The following is a 23,848-nucleotide window of genomic DNA, read 5'->3' as shown; positions in this document are numbered from 1 at the left end:
AGTATTGGAAAAAAAAATTAATTGGTGCTAATAATTAAATTAAGATTTAGGGAATCAGGAAATCATATATATATATATATATGGTTAATTCTATAATTCTGATGCTATACTTAAAATATTCTTTTTCTGCAGTGTAAATATTTGTGTAATCACAACCGTACTCTTCATGATCCTTCCTCAAACTGTTACCGCACAATTAGAAGCACAGACTCCTCTAAAACATCTCTATGTACAATAGAGTTAAGACTTAGCTTCACTAGAATTAAGAGGTTCGAACCCTGTTCCAGCATGACGATGCCTCTGTGCACAAAGCAGAGCTCCATGAAGACGTGATGTGTTAAGGTTAATGAAGGTGAAAGAACTTGAGTGTCCTGCACAGAGCCCTGATTTGACTCAACCTGGAATGAACTGGAACACCGACTGAACCCCAGACTTTCTCACCTAACATCTGGGTCTGATCTCACTGATGCTCCTGTAGCTGAATGAACACAAATCCCCAGAGCCATGCTATAACATCTAGTCATCCCAGAAGAGTGGAGTTTATTATATGTGTGACAGTCAGGTGTCCACAAACCTATAGAGACTTGTGATCATAAAAGTTGATTATTATTTTCCAACAGGCAGCAGCTTTCCCTGAATCACTGTACTCTACTTGTACCTGAGCAATTTCCCAAGAAGTGCAGTTCATATATTATATTAATAAAAGACAAATCAGATTGGAGTGTTTACAGCTACATAGTTATGAGTCTGGAATATCCATCATTATAGCAGCTCTAAATGTGGAGACTCCTTCCATAAATGTTAAATAATCCCCTGTATCACTGTATCAAGGATTACACACGTTTTTTTTTTTTTTAAAGCTTTAAAGTCCAGCAGCTGAATAAAACAAATCTTAGACACTCAGCTGGTTGCTATTACACTGATCAGCTCAAAAATTAAAACCTCCTGCTTTGTAACATTATATTAACATTTCTGTCATCTGGCAGACGTCCTTATTCAGAGTGACTTACATTTTATCTCATTTTATACAATTGAGGGTTAAGGGCCTTGCTCAGGGGTTCAGTAGTGGCAGCTCACAATCTTCTGATCAGTAGTCCAACACCTTAACCAACTTTCTCACCAGAACATGGCTCCTGGTGCCATCTCTTCCCTGGGTAAGTGGCACACACACAAACACACACACAGCTGTCCACATGATGTAAAAGAAAACTTGCTTAATCATCAAAACAGCCCTCCTCCTCCTCATCCTCCTTCCCCATCCAATGTGCACTTCTGATGCTCATGTGCAGTGTAGATGATCTCAGTGATTAATGGCAGGCTCAGTGGTTATAATGTTAAGGCTGATTGGTGTAAATTTCTTGCAAGTTCAACTCATAAAGGTTTCAGAATTCAGGCTATTAGTATGGAGTCGTCCTTTCCACAGACACACACCACTGGTTTTTGTGTTAAATTTATGCTTGCTAGGATTTTCCTATTGACACTTTTTGCACTGTTACCCTCAGATCACCTGATATAATGGTCTCAGGTTGCATCAGATACATAATAAACACACACACACACACACACACATGCTGATCCAGTTTACTTTAATAATTTCCACTTAGAAAACTGACTACATAATCAGAGTTCATTAGAAACTGCAGCACTGTATCACAAGAAAAGCTTCATTCTGCGAGGTTTACAAAGTGAGGACGAACATTACAGTTAGAATTTCCCAGACCAACAACTTATGACACGTATTTCACAAACATCCTTTAAAAAAAAAAAAAGAAAAGAAAAAAGAAAAAATGCTAACGCAACAGTACCGAGCTCTTTGTTTCACAGTAGTTTAGCAACAGTCATGACAATCTGATAGAGCCCAAAATGGTCTATCTGGAGAAATGTGCAAATTTATCTATCTGTACAAGCTCTGAGAGGAAAGGCTACATCGTGCTCGTAGTTTTTAAAGACTCCTGCCGTCGCCGGAGCGGTGAAGCTCGGCTCACTGACCGCGTCGGTCTAATAGCGTGATCCATCTTGGTGTCATATACATGACTGTTTAAAGCTCATGATCCTGGTTTCTTACTGTGGTGTAGTGCTGGTTTGTAGGTTCTAGTTCCCTGTACCTCACTTCGTACCTGTACTCATCACTATCACATAGGTCATAATGAATCATTATTATCAGGTAAGGAACAGTTTCAGCCATTAGATTTAAAAAAATAATAATAATAATAATAATAGTAACAAAACAATAATAATAGTAATAACGGGAGAGTGCAAAAGTCTGGAATGTCTGAAGCATTAAAGGAGTGGGTCAGGGTTCCACAGCCGTGATCCGTGCTCGACACGCCGCCCGTAGCTTGGTGATGGTCGCCATGGAGAGGCTTCCGGGTTCTTTAAAAATGTTCTGGGGAAAAGGCAGTAAAAGAGCTGCATGAGAAATAAGGAAGCTTCTAACACAAGAAGTTTAAGAGCAAAGAGCTGGTGGTTTAACTCTGCAACAGAAACACTCGTGTGTGCACAGGAAAGTAAACATAAATCATATTAAATATTTCTGATTAAATTATGTATGCAAGTAAAGAGGGTTTAGAGGATTAATTACACACCAAATTCTCCCAGGAATACAACACACTGCCCATGTTACACAACCTCAGCTCTTTCCTTTACGAAGCTGATGAGTTGTTCATACTGACAATAAGCTATAAAGTCCCTGAGTCACATTACATACACATACAGTTGAGGTCATATGTTTACATACACCTTGCAGAATCTGCAAAATGCTAATGTCAGTGTTTTTATTTAATTCTGTCCTGAATAAACTCTTTCACATACCAAAATGTTCACACAAGACACAATAATAACTGACTTTACACAAAGGAACCAGTTTAAAAGTTTTACATCCGCTGGATTGTGAACCCTGTGTGTTGTTACCTGGAAGATCAGCGACTGTGTTTATGTTTAGTGAGAGTTCTTCATGAGTCTCTGGTTAGTCCTGAACAATTAAACTGCTCACGGTTCTTCAGAAAAAAATACCCTCCAGAAAAAATCCGTGCACGGTCTGGACTGACCCCTTTTCCATCAGCAGCTGTATGATATTCAGATCCGGCTTTTCACCGTGAGGATGACCGAGGGACTCGTACACTCGAGGGACTATTACAAAAGTTCACTGAGGCTCAGGAAGGAAACGTGATACATCAAGGAAAGGTGTAAAATTTCAAACGGGATGATCAATGATTAGAATTTTTAACATTTAGTACTCCCTTTCAGAAGCTACGTATGATATTTACGTTCCCTACTAGACAAAATAACATCGGTTTCCACACTGATCATCCTGTTCAAAAGTCCCTGACTCTTAATGTAGTGTGGAAATTCAGTTATTATTGTGTGTCTTGTAGTCTATACGTTAAACCTCTGTTAGGTGAACTAAATCAAAACAATACGTTTTATTTTCCCTTTTATTATTTTTTAAAATTAACATTTTTGCAGATTCTGCGACCTCTTATGACCTCGTCTGTATATCAGGCATGACTCTTAATTCATTGGAACAAAATCATTTCATAAATCACATCAATGTGATAATAACTAACAAACAATACAGCAGGTAGCCATAACTCCTAAGCCCACGGTACCTGCATGAACGGGTGGCAGTCCTCCACAAAGGTTCCTCTGGTGATTTGTTTGAAGCGGTCGCAGATATCCGGAAGGTTCTGAGCCTGAGAGATCAGGGCCTGGTTGTGACGGATCAGAGTGAGCGCCACGCGGAACAGGATCTTTGAGCCCTCGTAGAAAAGGCAGTCCCAGATACGCAGAACAGTCTTGAAAAGAAGAAAAGTTTTACAGTAAAACCATGGCTCCCTGCTGGAGGTCAACATCACCAGTTTCTTCATTAACAGATAGCAATGTTGGAAGAACTTCATCAAATATTACAGAAAGTCGCTAAATTTTTTCGGCAAAAATTATGCTCTTCTTCCTCACTCTAACAAATCACATCACCTCGACATCCACACACTTACCTCCACAGGAAGGACATCGATAAAGAGGCAGATGAACCAGCGGGACACCACCAGCGTCCACATGACGTTGTGTTCCATCATGACCTGCCAAACAGCCGGCACCTTCATCTTCACCAGCTCTCCCAGCACCTCCTGATCGGTCTTCAGTCCCAGCATTGCTGGTGTGTAGTAATCTGGGAGACAGAGAGACAGAGAGAGAGAGAGAGAGAGCGAGAGAGAGCAGAGGTCAGCTATGAGACTGTGGAAGAAAAGGCTGAAAGAAAGAGCTCATGGAAGACATCATAAAATTCAAGAAGAATTTAAGAACAAAGTTTGGGCTAATAAACCTTCCTGTCTTAATAGCAGCAGTCTAACAACCGTATTTACAGTACGAGAGCTCGGGAAATTGTTTCTCTAGCCAGACGTGTAACATTTACTACAGTTGGGTGTATTTCAGCAAGAAACCTGATCACTGCATGCTCGCCAGTGGTGCAGCAGGAAAATGATGATGTCAGGAGTCAGTGTGTTCAGCTTCCTAGTCCAGTAGTCAGGGCACTGATCAGGGAGTCGGCCATTTTAAGGGTTCATGCTCTCTCTCTCTCTCTTAAAAGTTTCCCTAAAATCCCACAAAAACCTGGAAGTGTCAATCCCGTGTGTGTGTGTTCCCTGATGACGTCATATTTTCGGAAGCATCTCAGCTTGAAAAAATGGTGGACAAACCAGACAAAGATGACCACCTTTACATTTACAGCATTTGGCAGATGCCCTTATCCAGAGCCACTTACATTTATCTCATTCATACAGGTGAGCAATTGAGGAGTTAAGGGCCTTGCTCTAGGGCCCAGCAGTGGCAGCTTGAAGGTGCTGGGATTTGAACTCACGACCTTCTGATCAGATGCCCAAGTCTTAAAAGCATTCAACAAGAAGTCCAGATCCTGTAGCATAAACAATTTCTGATGGTCTGTTTATTCTCTTCTGGTAAAATGTCTCAACTGATTTCTACATCAGCTGATGTAGCCATGGTGTTGTTTGTTTGTGTTAAATGCTTGTGTGTGTGTGTGTGTGCGCGTGTGTGCGCGCGCATGTGTGAGTGAGTGTGTGTGTGCGTGGTGTAATGTCATGAAGCAATCAAATGGTACTTGGGTATTAGTGAAGAAAGAAAAGAATCTCTCTCTCTCTCTCTCTCTCTCACACACACACACACACACACACACCTCAATATGTAATTTAGACTATATTTTCACATTCAATACTAATATTAATATAAATCCTGTACATCATTTCCTGAGAGGATTAGAAAAGTTATTGTGGACGTTATTGTGAGAGTGCAGGCCGCTGCGGCGTGTACAGTATGAGACACGTCTCTCTCCAGGGGTGTGACTGGTGTCTAACAGGATTTGAAGAGATCAGAATCATGTGACCTGACACGAGGTTTATAAATAGCTCAGGACACTAGATGAGGTTCTGAGAATAGCTCAGGACAGACCGCATCAACACACACACTATTCCAAGCAAACACACTTACAGCTGAAGCGCCAGTCAAAGTTACAGTGAGTGTACAGTAACCCGATTACACAACCGGAATAACGACCTGAGAAGTGAAGTGAGGCGGGAGTGATGGCGCTGAGTGAACGCTGTGATACTTCACACTGCGCTGTAAACATTTCCTACACCACAAATCCATTTCCATGTACTGTGTTTTAAATGGCATCATTTCTAAACATTTATAGACATTGATATCTTGAACTTTTACACATTTCATCCTAAAGCAGACCATCCGAATTTTCTAGCACTATTAAAGACAAACAAAATATTAAAGTGGGCAGAAAACCCACTGTGCAAAAATATTTACGAATAAACTCCATAGAAGTTGTGATGGCATAATTATTCACCCCATGAAAGCCATTAATTAGTTTTGGTGCAACCAGTGTCCATCAGAAATCAGATGAATTAGACGAAGGTGCAAATAGAGCCACATGATCTCAGTATTAATACACCTGCTTATTAAATTACCACCATTACAAAGACATCTATGGCCTTATCTACAGCGACTTTATCTCATTAATAACTGAGCTGATAATTGAAGGTTAAGGGCCTTGCTCAGGGGCCCACCAGGGATTCAAGAACTGAGGGCAAGAAGCCTTTATTATCACCATGCATATCCCGGCTGAGGAAGTTGGGGTCAGAGTGCTGGGGCAGCTATGATACAGTGCCCCTGGAGCAGGGAGGGTTAAGGGCCTTGCTCAATTGCCCAACAGTTAAGGGCCTTTAAGGGAGGAACAGTGAAAGGGAGGGTTAAGGGCCTTGCTCAATTGCCCAACAGTTAAGGGCCTTTAAGGGAGGAACAGTGAAAGGGAGGGTTAAGGGCCTTGCTCAATTGCCCAACAGTGGAACTTGGTGGTGCTAGGGCTTGAACCCTGATCCTCCGATCAACAACCCACAGCCTTAATGTCTTGAACAACCACTGTCCCTTAAAGCTACATTCCCATACCGAGAGTCGAACCCTGGGCCGCCTGGGTGAAAACCAGGAATGCTGACCGCTAGACCACATTGTACACCCACAACTTTTAAAAGCTCAGAACCTTCCAAACAATAGTCCAACACTTTAAGCACTAATCTAAAACTCTAAGACAGAGCGGCTGTCCATGGAGGAAGAAGACGGAGAAGAAGAAGACGACGATGAAGAAGAAGAAGAAGAAGAAGAAGAAAGAAGTCAGGCAAAGTTTTGGAAAAGTATTGGTCTGGATAACCCAAACATCCCGTGGAACAACAATAAGTCCATTATTACTCAGAGAAACAAGTAAGAAACCAAGCTGCTCACAGGACAAGCATAACCTGGACACTCCACAAAGCTGGGCTTTATAGAAGAGTGATGAGAAGCAAAAACCATTACTGAAATAATGATCTGAATCCCATTTTCCCAAAAGGTATGTTGGAGAAATGTGATGGTATAAAAAGACCAAAACTGAACTATCAGCCTTGGGCATATATTTGGCATAAAACCAACACTGCTTTTCACCCTGAGAACTGAGTGAGACATGGTGGTGGTAGCATCACTTCAGCATCACTCTGCTTTGCTTCAGGCTAGAGAGTAGATTACTTACAAGGACTGAGGACAAGATGAAGCCAAATATAGAAGAACACTAAGGAAAAAAACTCTAACTTCATACTGGAGTAAGAGGACAAAAGCCCGCAGTCATACTGCCAAACAGGGCTGTGAATTGAACCATGTTCTCGAAAAATGTCTATTGACTGATATTTTCCTGTCTTCTGTATCTCTAGTGCTGCAAAAGTCACATTTCTCACATTTCAGCAGCTGATGTACGTCACCAAGGTCGAAACTGGGCACTACTATCGGGGTGTGACAAAAACAAAAACAAGCATGGAGGAGTGTGATGCAGAGCCAAACACTCCCTACAACGCAGAACAGTCTGATCTGTAACAACTATACAAGGAACTTGCAGTTTAAAATAATGAGGTATTTGTCATTTGAGGTCATTTGTCACGTAGTTTGGGTGTAACAACTCGGACCCGGACCCGAAAAAGTACGCCACAGATCAGTCACGAATGCATGCAGTTACATTGTACAGATAATTTTTTCATGACTAGTAATAAATTGAGTTGTATATCATTTCAAGATAAAATTATATCCATACTGTGATAGAAGATTTTGCCATAACAGCAGCCAAATGTGATTCTGCCAAGTATAGGGATAGCAAGATACGCTAGCAAAAACTGTCTATAGAAATGATTTCACACTCTCTGTTGTCACCCAGATGAGGATGAGGTTCCTCTCAAGGTTTCTTCCTCATATCGTCTCTGAATTTTACCTCATTTCCATTATCTCTGGCTTCCACGTTAGGGATAAATGTCCATGACCATTGTAAAACTGCTTCACAAATAAAATTGTACCGAATTGCTGTTTTGTTTAATTGGCCTTTGTTTCTCAAAAGTATTTGCACCTTCAAATCTCTGATTCAAGATTGTTTAAGCCAAAATGTATAAATCCAGGCAGATAATATATAATCTATAATATAATAGATATTATAATATAATATATAATAGAATAATAATATATAAAAAAGATATAATCGTTATTCAGACCAAACATGCAGAGGTCAGAGGTTTGTGTGTGGGGTGTCCTGGTGTGATCCGATTCTGTAAATTTGCCGTTTTATTTATTTATTTATTTATTTATTTATTTTTATTTTTAACAAAAGACAAATTCATTCATGCTCACAGCTAAATAATAGCTTTTTGTGTTTTTCTGAAAGTGATAGAGGAAGTGACTGCAGTGGCAGGTAAATTCATCTGGTGAAATTTATTTGCATTAAAAACTAGTTGCTTAATAGTATATGAATCGAGCAACATGAGTTGAAATCTATTGAGTCATTTGCAATAAATGCAAACCGAACGAACCTGGAAGGATCCTGCCCAGCAGAGCCTCCATCAGCCAGAAGGACTTCTCTTCATCTTTGGTGATGATGAGGAGATACCCAGCAATAAAGTTCATGCCCTGTAAGAGCAGGAATGATGAAGTTACTGAGAAGCAGGAAGCAGGAAGACGACAGAACCCATAACCACGGGATACAACGGTAGCGGAAAAAATGGTTATCTTCAAATCGGGGAAAAAAAGAGTTTTGTGGAAAATTGTGGTTCCATGAAACAGGAACATGTCGCACGACAGGCAGCACATTTGTGAATGACTTTGCATTGCAAATCGATTTCAGGTGCTACAGCAATGTTGACTGTCAAGGCAAAAGAGTTTTTGTGCGTCAGGACACGCCCAGAAACCAAATGAGTATGTTGAAATACAAGAGCTATACGCTGACTAAATGCCATCGTCCTGTAGACTGCATCAATGTTTTCATAGCTCTGTTCGAATATCCCTACTGCCCTACTATACAGCTGGCCAAAAAACACTACACCAGCAGATCCTCAGTAATCTTAACAGTCAGAGAGAAGCGTTCAGAAGACTGAGTGCACACTGCACTATCCCATAATGCAACAGGGCTGGTGTAGATGAGCTGAGTGTGCTACAGGTATTAAACCTTGGTCCTGTGGTTAAACTGCACTTGTTTAACAATTGAGCAAATTGGTGAAGGTTTAATCATTTGCAGAGTTGTTGACATGACATTTTTGTCTCATTTTACATATCTGAGCAGTTAAGGGTTAAGGGCCTTGCTCAGTGGCCCAGCAGTGGAAGTTTGGTGGACCTGGGGTTTGAACTACCATATCTGGTAAATTGTTTGCAGCAGGTACTGAATCAAATGCAAAGGTTTTGAATCGAATGCAAAAGGTACTGAATCGAACGCAGTAGGCACTGAATCGATTGCAGTAGGCACTGAATTGAACAAAGCAGGAGCGGAATCAAATGCAGCAGGTACTGGATAGAATGCAGCAGACACTGAATCGAATGCAGCAGGCACTGAATCGAATGCAGCAGGCACTGAATCGAATGCAGCAGGCACTGAATCGAATGCAGCAGGCACTGAATCGAATGCAGCAGGCACTGAATCGAATGCAGCAGGCACTGAATCGAATGCAGCAGACACTGAATCGAATGCAGCAGACACTGAATCGAATGCAGTAGGCATTAAACTGAACACAGCAGGAGCTGAATCGAATGCAGTAGGTACTGAATCGAATGCAGTAGGCACTGAATCGAATGCAGTAGGCACTGAATCGAATGCAGTAGGCACTGAATCGAATGCAGTAGGCACTGAATCGAATGCAGTAGGCACTGAATCAAATGCAGTAGGCACTGAATCAAATGCAGTAGGCATTAAACTGAACACAGCAGGAGCTGAATCGAATGCAGTAGGTACTGAATCGAATGCAGTAGGCACTGAATCGAATGCAGTAGGCACTGAATCGAATGCAGTAGGCATTAAACTGAACACAGCAGGAGCTGAATCAAATGCATTAGATACTGAATCTAATGCAGTACGCACTGAATCGAATGCAGTAGGCACTGAATCAAATGCAGTAGGCATTAAACTGAACACAGCAGGAGCTGAATCAAATGCATTAGACACTGAATCTAATGCAGTAGGTACTGTATCAAATGCAGTAGGTACTGAATCGAATGCAGCAGGCACTGAATCGAATACAGCAGGCACTGAATCGATTGCAGCAGACACTGAATCGAATGCAGCAGGCACTGAATCGAATGCAGTAGGCACTGAATCGAATGAAGTAGGTACTGAACCGAATGCAGTAGGCATTAAACTGAACACAGCAGGAGCTGAACCGAACACAGCAGGAGCTGAACCGAATGCAGTAGGTACTGAACCGAATGCAGTAGGTACTGAACCGAATGCAGTAGGCACTGAATCGTATGCAGTAGGCACGGAATCGAATGCAGCAGGCACTGAATCGAACTGAATCGAATACAGTAGGCACTGAATCGAATGCAGTAGGTACTGAACCGAATGCAGTAGGTACTGAACCGAATGCAGTAGGTACTGAACCGAATGCAGTAGGCACTGAATCGTATGCAGTAGGCACGGAATCAAATGCAGCAGGCACTGAATCGAACTGAATCGAATACAGTAGGCACTGAATCGAATGCAGTAGGTACTGAACCGAATGCAGTAGGTACTGAACCGAATGCAGTAGGCACTGAATCGAATGCAGTAGGCACTGAATCGAATGCAGTAGGCACTGAATCGTATGCAGTAGGCACTGAATCGTATGCAGTAGGCACTGTCACAGTATCCGGTTTCAGATGTAGCCCATCTCTTGCAGCCCATCTGCAAATACCAGCACTTCAAAGATTAACTCGGACCTAAAACCTTGGTTAATCCCTGGAGCAGGTCATGTGCCCATCATGTAGCTGACTGCAGGACATTTTACCTGAAATCAGCAAAGAAGGGAGATCAGAGTTTATAGTGGTTAATATACCTGACAATATCCCACCGCCTTGTTGTGGTGTCCGTATGCCAGCAGGACGTTATACAGCGGTTTCTGCAGGCACGGCTCGGCTGTTTTCCGGAACTGCACGTTGTCTGGAAACGTCCTGTGCAAATCTGTGGACAAAAGTGCTGCTGTAGGCAGTATGCTCCATGTCAAACGAGCATAATACTAAGCTTCATTTTAAAAATGCTGATGTAGGAGAGCCATCAGGATCAGTTAACATCATCCAAATCACATCACCTGCTGTTCTGTGGGCCATCAGCTGCACAGTGTGATGAGGAAACCTCTGCTAACATTACGTTATTTCAGTAGAATAAGAAGAAACTTTTCTTGCCTAATAGGTCCATTATAATCTCTAACATTTTGCAAGTTTGCCTAAGAAAATTTGCATCAGTTCACACTGTTCCAGAATTATTAAATGTAAATGAACTCCTTCTTTTCCCTTGTTGCATCCTGACCATAAGGTGAGGGTCATGCCTACCTGTGTGGATGGTCTCCACCAGTTTCGGGTCGTGTTGCCCCTGGAGGAGTGAATGATAGTAGCCTGGATTGTTCTCCATCTGCTCCTGGGAGCCGCTCGCTGCCATCCAGATCAGCGCTCTGTGTTCATTTGGGATCCCTTTCCGTACATAACGTTTTACTGTGAGGGAGCACACACGCGCACACACACACAGTCATGATTAGTGCTGTAAATACAGAAGGTTCCCAGTATGTGTTCTTCATCTGTGATTCAAGATCTACCTCAATAATGAAGTCAAGTAGCTCACAAGGTGTGAATTAATTCAACTCAGTTTCATTTTACTTGTTAAAAGCTTTTAACAATGGACTGCATAAATATAATATCTAAATATAATTATTAGCAGTTATTATTATTATTATTATTATTATTATCATAACTGTGTTCATTATTATCAGTAGTACAAATGATCTAGATGTATTATTAGAAATGCTCTAAGCTTTTTTGTGGTTTCTTTATACGTAACAGGGAAATAAGTGAGGAACACGAGGACACACAATAGCAATAATGTTGACAAACAAGTAGAACTTGACACCCACAGCATCCGCAGGGATTACTCTGCCATTAGTGTCATTAGTGTGCTTCGTGTTTCTAACTAACAGAAATACCCTGAAATTTATCCTTCAAACAGGAAGAAAAACTATTTCCGATATTGGACCTTGCTGTGGTCTTGACCCTGTTTGGACACTTTCCAATATCTAATTAGATCATCCGCAGGTTACACTGATGATTTCTTATCAAATCCTACACACACTCGTTTGTGAGTAGCGGAGGTGTAATAAAGTGGGTCTGTACTGATATCGTATTGTTGTTTACATTCCCTTCTGTCAGTCATGTGAGACAATAGAGACAAGAGACACAGAAATGCTAACTCAGCTAAATCAGCTGCTGTGGGGAGGGAAAAATAAAACATAAGACTCATAAACAATGACCGCTGAGCTGAACTGCAGCCTGTAACGTTTCTATTGATCTCCTTCTTTTTCAGAAGAAATTTAGTCACAGTTTCCAGGAGTCGAGACGTGACCGTGTGTAGTGTTTCAATTTAGGCAAATCCTGTCATTTGTGTGCGTGGGTGTGTAGTGTTTAACTCTCCATATTAAGACAAAAGACAAAAAAAACGTCCAAAAAAATCGTAAAATCCGGCATTATTTCTAGAGTCTCTGACATCAGGATCGGGTAAAACGTGTGGTGTTTTAGGCTTCGGAGCAGAGCCACAGCCCCCTCCTGACAGCATAGAGTTTTTACAGGGATGTGTGAATGTTGAAGCAGCAGACAGCATGTTAATAATTTATCAACTACACAAATAACTACCTTTCCACTTCACTGGAAAACAACTGAGATACAGTGTGCATTATCTGTGTTATGGGATCTGTGTTAAAATAAACAGCGGTCTATAGAGAGGAGCTTAATAAGCAGAGCCTGGTTATCTATCTGCAGTTTAGAGGGAACAAACAAACGTGCAATTTGAGGCAAAATGCATATCCGTTTCCTCTAAAAGGAACGGATGTGTGTTTAAAAGCAGACGTTCTCTGGGTTAGATCAGGGTCTGTAGTCGATCACTGGAAGTTCAATTCAGTTTCATTGGTATAATGCGGTGAATCTTAATCTTTTTGCGAGTGGGTCTAGATAGAGAATGTGGGACGGTTCAGTACCAGGAAATCACTCCTAAAGTCTAATCAGCAGTCCAACTTTGAGGACAATAAACCACACGGTGCTAAGTCCATGTGACGTTTTCTAATCAGCAGTAAATTAGTTATATAACATGGCATTAGGTGTGTATATTATACACTTGTGTTAAATGATATTCATAACCAGTGACCTAGATAGATAAAAGCATTTATTTGCCCCATACACATTGCTGAAGTTCTTTCTTCGCATATCCCAACTGTGGAGGTTAGGGTCAGAGCACATGAGTGCACAGTGCCCCTGGAGTAATGAGGGTTAAGGGCCTTGCTCAAGGGCCCAACAGTGGTAGCTTGGCAGTGCTGATGCTTGAACCCTGATCCTCCAATCAACAACCCAGAGCCTCAACCACTTGAGCTATCACTGCCTAGTGGACCAGTGTTGATGTATTCATTGATTGAGACTTCACAGCACTTTTATACGTCGCTCTGGAGAAGGACGTCTGTCAAATGCTGTAAATGTAAACCTAAAAATAAAAGTTTTCCTGCAACCCCATGCTACTGCTTTTGGACCCCCAGGTTAAGAACTGCTGGCACAGCACTTTAACAATAAACATCGTCACAAAGCTGCTTTACAGAACTATATAAATTCAAGCTCTAAATGTAACCATTTATCCCTAATGATAAAAGCTAGAGGTGACAAGGAAGGAAGGAAAAACTCCCTGTGAGGATATGAGGAAGCCTTGAGGAACCTTGAGAGGAACCCATCCTCATCTGGGTGACGTCGGTCAGTGTGTGAAGTGATGGATGGTTTAATTCAATTCAATTTAATTTATTTGTGTAACGCTTTTTACAATGGGCATTGTCTCAAAGCAGCTTTATAGAAGTATAGAAACATAGAATAAAAATTATAACATTTAAAGTTACTATTTCTCTCTAACATTTATCTCTAATGAGAAAGCCTGAGGCAACAGAGGCAAGGAAAAACTCCCTGAGATGATATGAGGAAGAAACCTTGAGAGGAACCAGACTCAAAGGGAACCTTATTCTCATCTGGGTGACACTGGACAGTAAATAATGTAAATGTTGATAATGTTCATTCTTCAACAGAGCTCTTGAAGGAACAAATAGGCCGTAATTTTTGAGTTCATTACAGACTAAGAACTAATTCATTCCTGCCGAAGTCTTCAAATGTTCACTGATGAAGACCCGAGCGCAAAGCTGACCGCCGTCTTCGAACAACGGCAGTCCAAAGACGGCGTAATCAAGTGATCAATAAATCCAAGTGGATTTATCCACGGCAATCGTCTCCATGCAGATCTATCCCCAGCAGTGAGCACCATCAAGAGACTCCAACCAGGGGCAGAGTATCAGGATGCATTATGGGTAATTGATCAGTAGTACTGTTGATAAAACCATGATCTCCTGAAGCACTGCCCTGTGTATGTAGCGATCTCATAAAACAGATGAAAATCTACATCAGTACCTCACCTCTGATCCTCAGTAATTGACTGTTGATGAGCTCCTACTCCAACACAATTATCAGCTAAACGACCCTTCATCAATGCAATTAACACAGAAACATGCACGGTACAGTAAACAGCTGCTCTACCACATGCAACACCACTTCATATGGGGTTAATGGATCACACACACACACACAAACAGAGCACTGGTGGTGTTCTTCACCACACTCACCTTTAAAGTTCTTCTCGACGCGACTTTTCCCCTGCAGCAGTTTGGACCACTTGATTGACCTTTTGGTGAGAACAGCCAAGTACTCCGACATGAGCTCTTCGTAGGACTCGTAATCGAAGTCGTTAGACCTCTCGAAGCCGTACGGATCCACGCTGTGGAGACAGACTTCAATAAGAGAGAGCGCAAATACACAACTTGAAGACAAATAAACCAACACCATGTACTTATTCAGCTTTAGACAAAAGGCTGTGCTGTGACAGTCAATCCAGCAGGTTGTTTTTTGTCATTTTCACGAACAAAAATGATTGATTTTCGGTCTTTATTCAAAATGTCATGCGATTTGCGAGTTTTTTGGGCTTTTTGCAGAAAATTACATGAATTGGTGAAATTGCAAGCACAGGAATTTTCTTTTAAACTCCTACCAGTGACGACACATACGTAATGACTTTCTATGAAAGATGCACTCATGTTTAACACACATGAACGGAAGAGGATTTGCCTGAATGTGTGTTGTTGTGACGTCACATGGCACGTCTCCAAATCTGCGAAAAAATGTGTGGAAATTTTTAAAATATTGCAAACTCCTACAAATACCACATCCAACTGTTACAAAGCCACTAAGTGTTCACAAAACCACTAGTACAGCCATCATAGAAGGTTATTACATGTGTGTGTCTTCACTGGTAGCAATTTCACCATTCCAAGCAGTTTTGTGCAAAAGCACAAAAAACAATAAAAGATTCAGTATAAAATCAAGCATTTTTGTGCTCAACAATCACAATAAACCTCAGTGAAACTGAGTAGTAAATATAAAAGCAGCTTGACAGTGTTGTAAATGTGTTGCCTGTCCCTCTGTATGAGATCATGGCAGTAAAAACCTGGTCAAATTCTGTGGCAAACTTTGTGAGTTGCACGACACTCCCAAGAACTCACTTGTCACGGAGACACAAAATCAGCTGTCAGTAAAAACGAAGGATTCTAACACAAACAAGGGATGTTTCAAAATCTGCGATAGCATGATCAAGAACAAGTAAAGCAGCCTTAACTTCTAAAGGATGTAAACCATCCATTTATCAATCCCATTTTCTGTACCACTTAACCCAACACTCGGTCTCATGGAGCTTGGAGTCTATCCCAGGAGACTCGGGGCACAATGCGGGGGGACACGCCGGACAGAGCGGCAACTTATCACAGGACACAATCACACACACTACAGATGACAATCAGCCTACATGTCACTGGACTGTAGGAGGAAACCAGAGAACCTGGAGTAAAGCCTTGAAGGAGAGGGAGCGCATGAGGAATCAAACCTCATCCCCGAGAAGTGTAAACTAAAAGCACCACTGATCCCACCATGTCCCCAATGTATACCCATTATAATAAAAATATAAAAAGAGGCTGGACCAGAGCATATTATGGGTTTCATTCTGTGTCAGTAGATGAAGCTCCACTGACATAAACATACCAATATTACGGCTCTGTAATAAACTGGAGAAGACTGATTGTGATGTCTATTAATTAATTATTCTACATTTTTAAAATTCTCTATTCAGCTATCCTTAGCTAGGTTTTAAAACTGATGTGTCACGAAAATCCTCACTAAACCCTCGACGAAATTCGATCTGCTGTTGGTTTATGGTTTCTTTAGAGGTGATAGAAATGTGATAAAATCATGATCTAGGTGTTTTATGTATACAGGGTGTCCAGGAAGTCAGGAACCAACGGGAATATGCTGAGATCTGTAAAAACTCCATAGAGCAGCTGAGAAAAGGCAAAAAGGCACAGAAATATACTGCAAATAATACCTATAAAGTTGTATTTTTAATCTCATTGAGGAAAAAATTAGACAGCATGTATTTTAGGGTAGTTTGTCACTAAGTAAAAAGAAAACACAGTGGACATGGACATCTTGACAGTATGTTTTTGGAAGTGACCTTAGAAATGTGGTAACTTAAGTATGAAGTAGAATAGCTTTTTTTTTTCCTCAATCAATTTTGTGTTACTTTATGGAGTGTTATATAATATATTGTAGATGAAAGAAATGTTTGCTCATGCATTTATTTACCTTGTCCTGGGTCAAAGGTCAAACGTGGTACGCCACAATCTTAGAAATCTATGTTGTGCATGTTGTAAAAACCATAAAACAATTTGTTTATCTTTTTACTGACATTTCCCCCCCCCTAAATGAAGGTGTGTAGTGTAGTGTACCTGGACACTCTCTCCCTGGCTGTGCTCGGGACGTTGATGCGGTGCTGAGGCTGCTGCTGAGGCGGCGGTGCGCGCGCGCCGTTCGCCTTCTCCATGGTGGCTGTTTCACGCGCAGCTTCTCACGCACAACTCTCCCGTCTTCATATTAAAGCCAAATCTCATCTCAGCACACACACACACACCCCCGACAGATATAAGTTCTTCAGGTTTAGTGTTCGCAGGAGATCCTCCTTCTCACGTCCATGTCTCGTGAAACAAATCAAAATAAAGTCCAGAGAAGTTTAGTAAGGTCTGGGATTGATCAGGAAATACCTCAAAACGCTCAATAAACACGGTGCATTATCTATTATAGGCTTGCGAGGCGGTTAGTTTATCAGTCCCAGTGCACGCGCTTAGACACACTACACACACCAACCGGCGTCCATGAACCTGTCCTGTACAGAGATAGAGAGAAAAGCTCCCTGTTTTTATTCCCGAGCTGTTTTCACTCCTCGCGCTGAATATCCGACCGTATATCTTCTAAAACCTCCAACAGCATTGGTTCATCCCGTGTTCGAGCCGGGTTTTGTAGTCTTTTTTATTTTTCTTCCCAGCGCCACGCTTGATCAGTTTGTTTCGTGAGCTCAAGGGCAGACGTCAATCAAAGCGCGGAGGCGGAGCTTTGGAGCGGCTCCAGAAGCCACGCCCCTTCCCGAAGAGGTCCTCCTGCAGCCACACAGCGCCATCAAAGGGAGTCTCTGTGGTAGAAGTGCATCACAGCAGGGCTCTCACACAAGCAGGAAATAAAGGGAATGGGTGTATAATCCAAATATTTAGACCTTAAACACATAAGCATGATGTTTAATTACTGTAAAATATTAATTGACTAAAGCAAGGTTAAAAATAACAGCTAATTTATTTTCACAGTGCCTCAGTAGATGGTCCAATGTGTAAATATTTGCACCTACAACCTACGAAAGAACGTCAGTTTCACTTCAAGTCTTCAGTAGATCTTAAATCTACTTAAATCTCATACATTTGTACCTAATTTCTGGACCTGAACACCTCATGCAGACTTTTCTAAGCTAAACCTGTTCACAGGACATTCATACTGAACATCTTTTCATCAAACATCGTTTAACTTCATAACACACGCCCGTGAAAGAGTAATGATTTACATCCTCACTCGTTTCAGAAGAGCACGGGTTTTCCTTTTCTTTCAGACTGGCTTTATTCTTCAGCACTTTGTGCGTAAAAACCCATTGTATTAAAATGCCATTGTGTTCAAGACTCTTTTTTTTTGTTTGTTGTACTAGATTTTCTGTTAGATTTGAAGGCATTATTAAGGCCTTTAAGAAATTAACCAACTTTGTGTGAAAACATTCTTGTAAACAGCATCGTTTTAAACATAGTGTGTGATGTGGCACAGGGTGGAGGAGGAACTCAACCCCCAAACCCAGAGGTGTGAGGCAAACATGCTACCCACAAAGCCACCACACCCCATGACTGCAAAATATTTTCATTAGCTGTATGATCTTATGTTCGAATCAAGATTTATATGCTAAATAACTACATCTTTTCATTAATGATGACAGCCTTTTCTCCATTTCCATGTAAGCCTGGTGTGTGCACCCTGCTGTTCTAATCATGCTCTCTCTCCTCTTCCTTTTCTCATCCCACTGCTGTTGTGGAAACAAGCTGAAAGTAGATTAGTGTCATATCCATTAGTCCAGATGACTGCACGATGCTCTGCTGAATATTCTTCATTTCACATTCAACCTTATCATTACAAGATGTAGAAAGTGCAGTGTTAGGGCTTTAAGTGTAGTTTATGATTTGCCTAAATGGCATGGTTTTAACAGAGATGCAAGGTTTTTTTTTTTGGAAATGCTGTGTTTTCTGTAATTACTACACCCCAGGTGGTCTTGTGATGATAATGGAAATGTAATCTACAGATAGTTCACCGTGTGTTTAATACTGGCAATCTGAACAAGGATTTCAGTATAATGCTTAAGATTTTAGGTCACACTTAACAACTCGATGTTAGGTGTACGTTCTTCACGGCTGTTTGGAATGTAACACCTTGGTGGAAAAGACATTTCTAATATTTCATGCTTCAAACAAGTCGGACAAAATGTATTCCTGGAGATAAGCCGTGTCAGATTAACTGGGATCCGGGTCAGTTTCCAAGAAAACAGATTAAATCTATTCCTAGTATCAAACAGGATTCATCTGCGCCAAAACACCAAACCTTTGTTTGCTTTGGTAAATATTTTTTATTCTAAAAAAAAAGGATATGATTTGAATAATATATCAAGCTATTTAAGCAAGAATGCAGCATACAAATTCCACTGAGTTGTGCAGTAGACACACCTTTGTTTATAGTGTGTGTGTGTGTGTGTGTGTGTGTGTATGTTCTTAAAGGAACCCAGCTTAAAATATAAGTTTATATTATTTTTTCGATTAAACATTCAATAAAAAATCCCCCTTAATGATGAATTCATCTCATAACTGAGCTATTTGTACATGTTTTATGTTTTTAAGAGTTTGGAGTTTGTTATCTACGTGTAGACCTATTTTATTTATTTATACTTTTATACCAACTCTAAACTCAATTCTGATAGGTTCAGTAGTGCTTTGTGACTGAAATTATCTGAGTAAAACCTGGAATATAAAAATCCTACTATATATATATATATATATATATATATATATATATATATATATATATATATATATATATAAAACCAAAATAAACACTCAGTTCCATTCTTGCAGTAATTAATGTAAGTATACATGTAGGTCGGTGTGTAGAGCTTTTGCTCAGAAAGGTGCTATTGAGCCTCACAGCCATGACTAATAACACACACTCTGTCCACTAACTCCTGCAGACTTCGACTAGAAATAACTGATTTAATGTTAAAAGTTTGTACTGAATCTTTCAGTCATTTCCAGGCAGTGTTTTATCACCGTGAATCCAGAGTCAATACAGAGTCATACAGATAGACACACACAAAAAATACACAAAGACACACACACACACACACTCATTCATACCAAGTTGCAATTAATCCTAGCCCGTCCACCTACTAGCATGTCTTTGAGAGGTGGGTGACACCAGGGACATCTCCAGGGAGACACATGGAGAACAGACACATCAGCACACAGACAGCAACCTGAGCTCAGGCTCGAACTCCTCAGGACCCTGGAGCTATAAGGCAACATTTTAAATCTGTACATTTATTTTTATTAAATCCCTTCCTTTTCCTTTTTTTGTTGTAAAATCATTTATATTAGTAGATATTAAATCCCTAGTAATTCAATTCCTTGTAATGATGTTACTCCCAGTCTGTATTAATTACATGATTTGCTCCTGGATCTCCTATCCAGATCTCCTATATCTATAAGTAAAAACCTTTCCTTTGAGCATTTACCCGGTTTCCCTTTACTAGTTTTCCTCAGGTACTTTCACCTTCTCCTCTCACCAGGTGTTGTTGAGAATAATAAACTCACATGTTAAATCAGTTTCTTTAAAATGTGAGCTGATCTGAAGTACAAGGTCAGGCCATGGACAATACCAGCAGAATCTGAGCTCTGTGGCATCGTGATATTGCAGTATGATACACTGTTCCTGACGTGCCGTTGAATATGACAGGGTTAGCTTTTCCGATCTCACTGTAGGAAAACATGACCAGGTGTGTTTCAATAAATAGTTCTCTCATTAATCACATAACATGCAAACACACTGAGCTGTGAGTAAGAGGTGGAAAATTGAAGATTTTAAAAACATATCTATACTGTATAAATAATATCCCATAAAGCCATATGTTAATCCCCAGACGCTTCTGCAGTAATAGACGTCTACAGTATATCTGCTCTAGACAATGATTTGCGTGAATAATAGCTTCTTATTCCTCTGAAGTGCTTTACCGCTCCCTTGTGAACCGGGTGTGTTGCTCGTATTACAGAACCTCCCACTGGAAGTTCCATGACCTCACTTTATTTACTGTGCTTCATTAAGTACAATAGCTGAGGTCAGAGCTCTAAAGCACATTTTATTGTTAAGTATTTCAGTTAGAAACACGTAGGCAGGTGGAGCAGGCTGGTTACTGTGCACTTCACAAATATTAGGACAAGTTTAATGTTTGATGACTACACACATGGCTTCCATGTGAAATGCTCGGCTTCTCCTGTACACCTTCAAAAGTATTCACGTTAGCTATGTACTGCATATTCGGTCAAAAGTGTATTTTATCATCAAAAATCCAAGTTACATTCAGTTGGTTTTTACCGATACTCTTATGTTGATTGCTCCCTCACTATTTCTACATACACACTATGTCAGGATGTATTCTGAAATCTATTAATTGCATCAAGGAAAAAGAACCTATACAATATTCATAGAAAGAAAAAACATTCACCCTTGTGTTTTCTATTGGCTCAGAAAGAACAAGGTTCATGAATTCAAAGGTCGATATCCTGTGTCCTTTCCCCTTCAGTGAATTTAATTCATGTTTGACACCTGCTCTAGCTGACAAAGCAACAAAATGTGCATTATTAAGCATCTCCCATAGCAAATAGCCAAACATCATAAATGGTATGGATCAACCATGCATGTTGGCACCTCTGTTTTTGGTACATTACATGGCTGAAAGGTTGTAGACACTTGAACATCACATCAACCTGCTCCCGGCTTTTCTCTAGATTGCTTATAATGGTGGTTAGCTGTGAACCTCTGGGGTTAGGGATTCAATTCCCACCTCCATCTTGCTTTAGTGGTACTCCAGTATCCTTCCCCAGTCCTACGACATGTGTTGTGGACTGACTGACATCTTTAAATTGTCTGTAGTGTGTGTGTGTGTGTGTTGTTGTGTCCTGTGATCAGTTGGTGTCCCTGTCCCCTGCCTGGTGGCTTGGGTCCCCTAGATCCCCATGCAGTTTTGTAAGAAAAGCGGTACAGAAAATAAATGTACAGACGGATGGATTTGCCTATTCAGCTATAAGAGGTACAAGAAAAGTGAGGACACAGGGGCATTGTCCTGCTGGAACAGTGTTTGGATCTCTTAGTTCCAGTAAAGTGACATTTATGTAAAGCTACAAAATGACATTATATACAATTGTGTACTTCTAAATGTTTGGGAAAGAACATACACTGTAGATGTGAAGTTCAGGTGTCCACATACTTTTAGCCATACAGTGTATATCTTGTTTTTTTTTAATCTTGTATGCTGGCCTACATTTCGAATAACTTCCTCATGCTTTACTGCCTGAAGCTGGACCCATGTTAAGGGATCAGAAGTTGAAAGTATCAGTGAACCTTACAGTCTTGGGTATGTAAGTTGTCATCACAGAGGGATCACTATAATTAAAGGTCGTGTATTTTGGGCACTCCTTTAGTGATGGTAGATTTTGTTCATCCTTCATCATTTGTGAAAGTTGTATGTTTGATGTCATGAAGCTGCATGAATTGCCTTCTGGAAGCATTTTGTTTAGTACACCTTTTCCTGAGGGATGAGGGACATCTTGCTCATTGCCACTGCTAGCATGACTAGCTGAATCATGGCAGGCTTTTGCTTTACACAAGGTTACATCTTCAGATGAGTGTTGTGAGATATGATTGTCACAGTACTCAGGTGTTGTGTTGTTTACTGGATTTATGGGAGTGATTAATGATGAAAGGGTCATGGGCTCCAGACTCTCACTGACACTGCTCATGGGTTTACCTACCAGTACTTCTGCTGAAAGACAGTTCATGCTCTGATCTGGTGAATATGATCCACTGGATCTTTTTTGTAGGATCAGAGAAGCATGATGGTCTTTCTGTGATTTTAACTGAGGTATAGGATTTTGGTGAGACATTGTATGGACATCTTTTTCACCGTCACCTGATGAATCTCCATCATCATTACATGTAAGTAAAGGTCCTTTGCGACAATCATCTGGAGGCCCAATTGGTGAATGCTGATCTTTATATTGAGCAATCTCCAATGTACCATTCTGAAGGATCTCCTGGTGCATCTTATAATGAATCTCAGAAGCTAGTGGCTTCATGGTTTGTAATTCTGTCTGGTCAGGGCATTGCACATCTGTACCCTTGTTATGAAGTTCCAGTAAATGCTGTTTGTGGTGGTGATGTTTCAAACGCTGTCTTGTTGAAGAGGCCAGTTCCCAAATATCAGGGTGTGATAAGACTAGAGCTAGATTCCACATCTGTGTGTTCTCCATCACTAGAAGCCCATATTCTGGCTCAGATTGGGAGTTCACCAACAATGCATTGAAGGAAATCATCTTGACTTTACCATACTGCACTTTCTGCTGTGTCAGAGGTAAACAGAGGTTGCTTAACAGTTTTTTGGAAACAAGATCTTGTTCAGCTTTGAGTGAGCTGCACAGTGAGCCTTTTACTATTGCTAAAGGATTTTGCTGTTCCTCAAGCCTACTGCTGTGCCTCCCTGAGCTGGTATATTTACCCATCACCTGTCTCTCTTGCTTGGTAAGAATCAATAAATCTTGTGCTTTATTTTGCTTAGTCACTTTCTTCATCTTCATCTTCATCGTTGACTTAGACTCAGCACATTCTTGCTTCCTATGCTCAACTGAATCATTTCTTTTTTGCACAGTTGTCAGATCCTCAAGCTTTTTCACCATATCAGACAAAACAGAACCCGTGCTAACCTGTCTGACCAAGTCTCTAGTCTCAAGATCCTTCTCATTTTTCTCAGCAGCTGCAAATTTAGCAATCATATCTCGCACCCTAAACCTCTTTCCCTTAAATTCTTGCCCTGTTTCACTAATAGGTTTGTTCACTTGCTTGATTCTGTGAACAGGTTTTAAATCCAAAGTGCCCACTTCTCTTCTGTGTGTTAAGGCTGGCTTGGGGTTGGCTAACAGATACTTGGATTGAAGAAGCTGGAAGACAGAAGGTTGACGAACTG

The 23,848-nt window shown here is 40.8% G+C and overlaps 1 protein-coding gene across 1 annotated transcript; it reads right to left on the bottom strand.

The window, feature by feature from the left end:
• Positions 1-1,569: 1,569 nt before the first annotated feature.
• grtp1a (growth hormone regulated TBC protein 1a) lies at positions 1,570-17,577 on the bottom strand. Its single transcript, XM_058380809.1, has 8 exons — positions 16,935-17,577; positions 14,727-14,878; positions 11,371-11,529; positions 10,878-11,002; positions 8,391-8,487; positions 3,993-4,165; positions 3,609-3,794; positions 1,570-2,386 (listed from the first exon to the last, which is right to left on the bottom strand). Exons 1-8 carry the CDS (start codon positions 17,027-17,029, stop codon positions 2,294-2,296), a joined length of 1,080 nt encoding a protein of 359 aa, XP_058236792.1. The 5' UTR covers positions 17,030-17,577; the 3' UTR covers positions 1,570-2,293.
• Between the last annotated feature and the right edge of the window lie 6,271 nt (positions 17,578-23,848).

Source organism: Hemibagrus wyckioides, linkage group LG26, assembly GCF_019097595.1.
Source record: "Hemibagrus wyckioides isolate EC202008001 linkage group LG26, SWU_Hwy_1.0, whole genome shotgun sequence".
NCBI classification, from domain to species: domain Eukaryota; kingdom Metazoa; phylum Chordata; class Actinopteri; order Siluriformes; family Bagridae; genus Hemibagrus; species Hemibagrus wyckioides.
Note: the sequence above shows the minus strand (reverse complement) of the source record. Positions and strands in the feature narration are given on the sequence as shown.